The sequence below is a fragment of the Chaetura pelagica genome, unplaced genomic scaffold (assembly GCF_000747805.2).
Source record: "Chaetura pelagica isolate M959 unplaced genomic scaffold, ChaPel_1.0 scaffold68, whole genome shotgun sequence".
Lineage (NCBI taxonomy): Eukaryota > Metazoa > Chordata > Aves > Apodiformes > Apodidae > Chaetura > Chaetura pelagica.
The window spans coordinates 2677494-2686474 of NW_009954407.1; the positions used below are offsets into that span (position 1 = coordinate 2677494).

The window sequence follows — 8981 nt, forward strand, 5'->3', positions numbered from 1 at the left end:
CAGAGCGCAGTTACAGGAGGCCCGGAGAACTGGGTCCCCTGAAGCCTCAGGGGCTGCAAAGCTGTTCTTGCCTGGTCTGTGGCGAGGGACGAGATTCGCAACCGGCCTGGCCCCTGGAAGGGCTCCTCACGTGTGTAGTTATCAGCTTTATGGAGGTTCCTCAAAAGCTGCAGTGTTCTTGAAGCCCTTCCTAGTTTTTTATACTCCTGCTAACCTATGGGCATTTTCTGTTTTATTCACAAACAGAAAGGTATTAACTTAGAGACATTGGAGATAATATTTCTGTGATTATCAAATGGAGATAGCCAGATCTTCAGACTGAAGGGATGTGGAATGCCAGACTTGGGATCCCCACTGTTTTTAAGGTTGAAGCATTTATAAAACTGATTGTTTCAGATGAGGGTAGTGCAGTTAGCAATGGGAAGAGAGGTGAACTCAGATCTTCAGCCTGCTTTTTAATGTTCATGTTTGTTTGTAACTGTTTGTAGCTGAGTAGAGGGAAGCTAAAACAGACAAACATTATCAAACCTGACTATCAACCATCCTGCTTTTTTAAAAAAACAGGAATGCTGATAGGCTTTTCTGTCTATTCATGAATCTTAGAACTTACATTGTGTATAAATATTTCAGAAAATGTTAACAGTTCTATTTCAGATATCTCTAAACTTTCCCTTAATGCACTATCAGGTACTGTTGCAGTAATTACTTCTGATGGAAGAATGATTGTGGTGAGACTTGTATTTTTTAACATTTTCTTTTCCACCGTAAAGACTTCCTATCATGGCCATAAATAAACCATCATAGAGTATTATCACTTAAATGTTCACCCTTTTACAAACTTATTTTCTTTTTAGGCTTTATGGTCATCATTTAAACACTTCCTGTTTTTGCCTGCTAGATTTGTCCATTTATAAACTTGTGTGTGAAAATGCATTGACTTTTTTTTTTTTTTTTGGTCAAGTGGCCTGTTCTACAGGAATGCACAAGAAAATGCATTTGTTTTACTGCTCAGTAATTTTGGTTTCCATCTGGAATATCCACTTCGTTCAGTATGTTCTTAAACTTTCATCCTAAAAGCGTTTTTCCCATATGATTGTAGAAAAACAACAGCTGATAACTGCTGAAGAGTCTAGGGTTCTGTTTAAAGCCTGAAAAGCTGAGGATTGGCAAGCTATATAGTAGACTATATAATGTTCTGGTTTTACTGCTTCTGTGTTGTTACTTGTTTCTTGTATTCCAACCCCCACCCTGTATTTTATTCTTTGGTGTTTTAAGTTTAACTTAATAGTATGCTTGTTGCATGAAGATTGTATCTTCCTGTCTGTTTGCACTTAGCTTCATATGGCATGTGGAAAGAGACATCAGTACTTTTAGCAGAACTGTACTGGCTTCAGCAAATCTTGGATTCAGTCTGGTGAACTTCATGTTGTGATACAAGATGCTTTCCACCAAAAATATGTGAATGGAGTTGGTATATGTGACTCATTGTTACATGGTTAGATGCTGCAAATGGGTATTCCCGTTGAATGATGGTGTTTTACATGAGTTAAATTTTTTAAATTACTAATGCTAAATTACACAAATCAATTACCATTTTTCCAAATGCATAATGAAGTGGCACAGAAAGTCTTTTTGTGTGTGTTTGTTGGGGTTTTTTGAGTAATTTGGTGGAACCAAGCTAATATTCTTTAGAGAGACACCACTTAAAATCACATGATAAGAACAGTTTCAGCACTGTTGATCACAAGAATCTAACGTTTTTGTTCTTTCATTTAATTACTTCTTTAATTTCTGGAAACTTCCATACAAGGAAGACTTAAATAGTGTAGAAATAGTATAATTAGTTGTCTAGAGGGCCATCACAGGTAAAAGGGAAACTTTTATTACTTTTCATGCTAAAGATTGCTGTAGTTTTTAGCATAAACACACAGGAATAAATATAGATACATTTTAAAAATTGATTATTGCTTGTGAAGTTCGATTCTCCAGTTGTTTGTGTGTAAACCAAACAGTAAATCCTAAATTAAGCATCTCTTCTCTAGTACCTTAGTATTGCCTCCTTGTTTTAAGTTGCCCTTGAGAACAAAGATGATAAATTTAGAACATAACTGGAGTGCTTTATTTTTTGTGTGTGTTGTTTTCTGTTGTTTGTGGTGTTTTTTTTAGGGAACCCTCAAAGGTTTCGATCAGACCATTAATCTGATTTTGGATGAAAGCCATGAACGAGTGTTCAGTTCTTCACAAGGAGTTGAGCAAGTAGTGCTGGGATTATACATTGTAAGAGGTGATAATGTGTAAGTACAGCATATTTTTGCTAAAACCAATTAATAAAAATTTGTGTGAATAAATATGTATACATACATGATGTATCTGTATACATCTTAATAGCCTCAGACATCTTACATCTTTGTATCTCTGGATAGCACTGATGGTACTACCAAAGCTGAGGCATATTAAATAGCAAATATGTGTGCTTCTGTTACAGAAGGGATTGCATTGTAATATAAAGGTATTGTCTGGATTTACTGAGCTGTAAATTAACCATCTCATGTACTAATAGTAATCCAGGACAGTTCAGTATAAAGCTCAGCATTTTCCCTTCTTGAGTCTAGCCATTGTGTAGATGTTCTTGATTTGTCTGTGAAAGGCAGGATCCACTGATGGAGGAAAAGACAGAAGAATGAACAAAAGATGAGATAGAACTTGAGTGCAAAAAATCAGCAATCTGGTATACAAATTTTACTCTTAACAGAATTTTTATAGATCAGATGTTTACAGAGGCCACTTTATAAATCTGGAAGATGCATGAACGTTCTGAAGGTTCTGACTTGACAGCATAACAGCTGTCAAAGCCAGTGTAGTGACAGGTCAGAGTTGTTATTTGATGTAAATGCCATGGCATGACAGTAAAAGCTCATTTAATGCAGAAAAAAGTAGCTGGTGTGCCAAACACATAGGCATGTTACGAGAGAAATGGAAAGCATGCCTGGTAAGTGGGCTTGCTAGGAAGATTGCTTTTGAAGCAGCATTCTGAAACTGATGGTAACAAATTGGCTTTTTTTTTTTTAATCACAACCAGAAAAAGAACATGTCACAGTGACCAAGGTGTGAGCCTAAGTAGGAATTTTCTTCTTTTAATTCTCATGGGTATTTTTGTACAAAGAAATATCAAGACTTAGACTTATGTTGAGGTGTGTTTATCTAGCATTGAGAAAGTGGATAATTTTGGAAGGTTTTTATCACTTTTAAGCTTTCAAGCAAAAATATATAAATCGATGAATGTACAAAGGCAAGGCTAAGCCTGCTACTCTATAAGTAACGTCATTCAAATCGTACAAATGCGTGTAAAAAGCCAAACAATTGTTTACTGCTTCACTTTCTCATCATATCAGGCTGCCACGTTAATCAAGTGTACTCAAAACATACTTTCGTAACAAGTATTTTATTTTTTTTGTAACCCCAACAAACTTGGAAACGTTTGTTAGAAGGAATAATTCTGTATTCATTAACTGACACTAGGCTATGTTGAAGAAAATTGTCTTGCTTATCTGACGTTGTATGTGCTTACAGGTTGCTGCAGTTAGACATTACTCTTGAAAAGCTAATCTCTAAAAGGTTACCAGTTCCTGCTTCAGAGGCTGGCCTACAGCCTAAAACAGACCAGTAGTATTTGTTTCTTATGACCTGTATCTTTAAAAAGATACAAAAAAAACCACCCTTCCTTGAGACTGTGCTTACAGCCATCAAAGTCTTAAGTTCACAGATGGAGCTTTACAATTAAAAAAGAGAAAGGGGGGGGGTGTGTGGAGACAGACGGTGTCTTTAATAGCAAGTTAATTTTGTGGCTTTTCAGATGTGCACCACAGTTTCAACAAATGATGACATGTTTTTTATTGCAGTGCTGTCATTGGTGAAATTGATGAAGAGACAGATTCAGCTCTTGACTTGGGAAATATTCGAGCAGAGCCTTTAAACTCAGTTGTGCATTGAAAAGAAGAAAACTGGACTTTGTAAATCTTTGGTTGTACAGACCTATTTAACAACATGGATGATTTTTACGAATTGTGTTTAATTTCTTTAGTCACCAGTTTTTTTTTATTACGAATATGTTGTAGTTTTGCATGTAAATTAAAAGTTTCTACATTTTACTGAAGATGCTTTCATTGAATTTCCTTTGGGGTTTTATGCTGCATAATTTAACTGTAAAATACATACTGAGAAATGGAAGCAGTATCAGTGGTAGTCCTGGTTTTTGTATATATCTCATTCTTAAAATAAGATCTCATTTCTAAAGGTAAACCAAGGCTTTTTGTATTAACTCAGGATTATTTGGAGGTAGATTTTGTAACAGTGAATTTAACCATTTCTAACTGTAGTTCTGGCTGTAAGCAGAAAATTATGGATTTTGTTTCTTTTTTTTTTTTAATGTAGTGTAGAAAACAAGAATGTTAAAGCCTTTTATGTTTGAATTAATGAGTGATGCATTGTGATAAAGGGTTTTGTTGTTTCTGAAACTTGTTCTCTAGTGCCAGAGACTAAACTACAGGTGCTGGAGTTCTTGGTGCCTTTAATGCTTGCAGACAAATTTGAGTAAGAAAGACTTTTGAGAAGGAACACAGAACCTAAACCAAATATACGTATTTATTTGTAGCTCATTAAATTCCAGACCAACACTTTCTGTATCTTCTCTCAGCAACTGTCGTGTTGCTCAAACTTTGGGTAAAATCTATAGAAACAGAGTTGTGTATTTGTTCATGTGTAACTGTTGTCTTGCAGAAGTATAGTTTAGAAGATGCAGGAGTACTTTAGATAAAGAAATTACTTCTTTGGAATGAAATGTGCCTTCATACTGCATATAAGAATCATGTGTAACTTTAACAGACCTCTTCCACATCAGCAACAACCAAGTTAAGTGGGACAAGCTGTGTGCAGTGTATTGTGGTATTAGGCCAAGTCCTGTTCACTACCCAGCAGAAACACTGGTATGGTGGCAGCCAGAGGAAGTTGCTACTATTTAACAGAGTTGTTTTCCTTGTCTTGTATTGTGCCAACAGGTCCAGTATTTTTTTTTCCTCCATATATAAACGTGCAGTCAAAAATAGTTCTTTTAATGTTAATTTTTATATGTTGAGTTTAATATATTTGGTGTTTTTAATTGCAAGTTCAGTTTGGAAACCAAATATATTGAACTGAAGATACTTGTTCTCTGTGAAATATAGCTCTCAATTCTTGTAGCTTCTAGTTGTTTTTCCAAGATTGTTTTTGGTGGAGCATGTGAAGTCCAGCAAAATTATTTCTCCTTTATCCACCTTGTGACCCAGTAAAGTCTTGTTTTCTGGTTAAACTTCCACAGGGAAATGTCTGCTGAACAGACAGAGAATCAGGCAAATCAGGGTTTTTCTGTGATTACTGAAAGTTGATAAAGTCTGGCTATAATTCATGATGTTAAAAGATTTGACCAGTTTCATTAGACAGTCAACAGAATCACATATAATGAAAAACTTTTGCTGTGGAAACACAGATACTGGCACAAGAGAAAAGCAGGTATGGAGAGTGAACTCTCTTGCAAAAGGGCAAATAAAGTAGATTATGTAAAGTAACAACTCCAGGGCTCAGCAGAATAAAAATGCAGAGGCCAAGAGGGTAGAATTAGGGTGAGCTGATTTTAAATGCACTACTTAACCTTGGATGTATTAGAGTTACTGTTGCACTACATAGGCTGAATACTTGTAAATCACTGGATGGACTAAGGAAATCTGTTGCTTGGTAGATGAGGAATTATGTTTGTAGGTGAGTTATGGAGGGTTAGTGCATGTGGAGACCATCTGCCTCAAGAACATTGTTAGCAGTGGAACTCCCTGGCTCTGTGCTTGGTTGAGGACTTAAAATACGATGAGCTGCTGATGCTAGTTGAAACTATTTTCTCTGTCCTTGGAGTAATGATTGCAGATGGAAAGCTGTGGAACTGAGGTGGTGAAACTGATGAGTAAATTCCTGGGAGTGAGTGGATGAGAGTTCAGAGTAGGTCAGGAATTTATGAAGCTGGAAAAACATGATCTGGAAATTAATAGTTCCACACAGGTTTTTAAAACACAGATTGCAAACCCTGTCTTTGTTCCCTTCAGGTGAGTGACCTCAGCTCTGGCATGCACTCCTGGACCTGTGAAATTGTGTGCAGGGTGGAGGGGATAACAGCTTCAAGAGGTTAAAATGTGTCTCCACTCACAGGCTGAGCTAAGCCCTGGGCATCCTCCAAGGGATTCAGAAATAAAAGTTTAAACCTCATTTCAGAAAAGGATCATAACAGAGCCTGGCTGCACATAGTGCAAATGGGTTGATACGTAGTGCATTGTCAAACTGATTATTCTGCAATGATTTAGGCAAAGGATGACCAGCTCAGGTCTGATCAGGATTGTGGGCACCCACTCAGCCCTGCCAAGATGAATCTTGCTCACAAGCAAAGTTCTGCCTAAAAACTGGCAGCTGTGGAGTTTGCTTACCTTCTCATTTAGGCAGCAACACTGTAAAGCTTTTCAAAGTTGTGATTTTTTGCTTGCACTCAAATTATGTTTCAGTTTCTGCAACAAATTTATGCTCCTATTTTATGCCATTGGTTTTGGTCTAGGTTTGACCAAAGAGCTTTCTGGATGCACTGGTGAAGGGATCAAAGCCAGGACACCCAGTCATAAGGGGTTTTTTGAAAATGAAGCTGGGACCCTATATGCTTTTAAAAATTTTAAGATGAAATTATAGCTTTGTGAACTTACAGGAGCTCTAGTCTATACTAGATAGCTATGTCCCTCTAAGTATATGGTGGAGACAAAGCACTCAGGAAAGCAGTATTTGATGCAGGAAGTTGAATTATAGCCAGTCTGAAACAGTATTTTAATGGAACCAAACCTGTTGTGCAGTCCCCATAAAATAGATTACCAATGAAAGTCAACATGGTTTTACCAAGGGAAAGTCATGTTTGACCAACCTTATAGCCCTTTATGTGGAAGTAACTAGGTGGGTAGATGATGGTAGGGCAGTAGATGTGGTTTATCTTGATTTCAGTAAAGCATCTGACACTGTCTCCCACAGCATCCTCATAGATAAACTGAGGAAGTGTGCTCTTGATGATCAGGTGGTGAGGTGGATCATGAACTGGCTGGAAGGAAGAAGTCAGAGAGTTGTGGTCAATGGGACAAAATCTAGTTGGAGCTCTGTGACTAGTGGAGTCCCTCAGGGGTAGGTACTGGGACCGGTACTATTCAATATTTTCATCAACGACCTGGATGAGGGAACAGAGTTTGCTGATGACACTAAACTGGGAGGTGTGGCTGACACACCAGAAGGCTGTGCTGCCATTCAGAGAGACCTGGATGGGCTGGAGAGTTGGGTGGGGAAAAACTTGAAATTCAACAAGGGCAAGTGTAGAGTTTTGCATCTGGGGTAGACCACCCCCCTGTACCAGTACAGGTTGGGGGCTGACCTGCTGGAGTGCAGTGTAGGAGAAAGGACTTGGGGGTCCTGGTGGACAGGAGGATGACCATGAGCAAGCAATGTGCCCTTGTGGCCAAGAAGGCCAATGGTATCCTGGAGTGCATTAGAAAGGGTGTTGTTAGTAGGTCAAGAGAGGTTCTCCTCCCCCTCTATTCTGCCTTGCTGAGGCCACATCTGGAGTATTGTGTCCAGTTCTGGGCCCCTCAGTTCAAGAAGGACAGGTTGAAAGATGACTGCTTGAAAGAGTCCAGCACAGAGCCACAAAGATGATGAAGGGAGTGGAACATCTCCCTTATGAGGAAAAGCTGAGGGAGCTGGGTCTCTTTAGCTTGCAGAAGAAGAGACTGAGGGGTGACCTCATCAATGTTTACAAATACGTTAAGGGCGAGTGTCAGAAGGACAGAACCAGGCTCTTCTCAGTGATGTCCAGTGATAGGACCATGGGCAGTGGGTGCAAGCTAGACCACAGGAGGTTCCATGTAAACATAAGCAAAACCTTTTTTACTGTGAGAGTGACAGAGCACTGGAACAGGCTGCCCAGAGAGGTTGTGGAGCCTCCTTCGCTGGACACATTCAAAACCCGCCTGGACAACTTCATGTGTGACGTGCTCTAGGTGATCCTGCTCTGGCAGGGAGGTTGGACTGGATGATCTTTTGAGGTCCCTTCCAACACCTAAGATTCTGTAATTCTGTAAATATCATTATTTAGTTTCAGGAAGTCAATCAAAGTAGGAAAAATAAATGGGACTGAAACCAGAAAATGGACATAAAGGGATGGCCTTGTGTTAGCCATTTTCAAAACTAGAGAATATTAGTCCCCAGAGGAGTTTGAGTGTAGGATGGCAGTGAAGGCTGTGTCTGGACTCTAGGTGAACCCACACTGCAGCTTGTGTAGCAGAAGTTTGGAAAGTAGTAGAGGTAAAATGTACAGGAAAATAAGTAGAGCTCAGTTTTTGAGAGGAAAAATAATCTCAGCTGTAAAGGAGGTATGAAAGAGAACTGGAATGGAAAAAGAGCACCACAGATCATTATTCTGTTGAGCAGTGGTATGCCAATTAGAGCATGCCAGCTGGCTGGGGTGAAGGTTCTTGCTCCTTCCCACTAATCCTACAGATGTAGCAAAGCAAATATCTCCTAGGAGATAAGAGTAATATTGTATGCAAAAAGCCTTTGCTTTATTCTTGCTGAAGGGAAAGTACCCAAAAAAAAAAAAAGAAAGAAAAAAAAAAAAAAAAGAGTAACTCCCTCCTCAGGCTTGAAGGCAGTATCAGTGAGTTCTGACCACTGTGACTATATGACTGTCAGCTGGTTCTTCAGGGTACATGAAGAACCTGCAGAGATAGGAAAAAAAGAGTCATAGTCCATAGTGTTCTTGAAATTGTCTCTTCCTGCAAAGAACCTAGATTAAACATCTGATAAACAAGTGATGTTCAGTAAATCCAATGTGTCCTTGCAGATTAATAAACCTATTTTACAAAAATGAGGAGGGTAGGGAA

General features: G+C 38.7%; 1 protein-coding gene across 1 annotated transcript; it reads left to right on the forward strand.

The window, feature by feature from the left end:
- Positions 1-570: 570 nt before the first annotated feature.
- On the forward strand, positions 571-4150 carry LSM8 (LSM8 homolog, U6 small nuclear RNA associated (S. cerevisiae)). Its single transcript, XM_010004298.1, has 3 exons — positions 571-728; positions 2167-2294; positions 3900-4150. Exons 1-3 carry the CDS (start codon positions 720-722, stop codon positions 3988-3990), a joined length of 228 nt encoding a protein of 75 aa, XP_010002600.1. The 5' UTR covers positions 571-719; the 3' UTR covers positions 3991-4150.
- The last annotated feature ends 4831 nt before the right edge of the window (positions 4151-8981 follow it).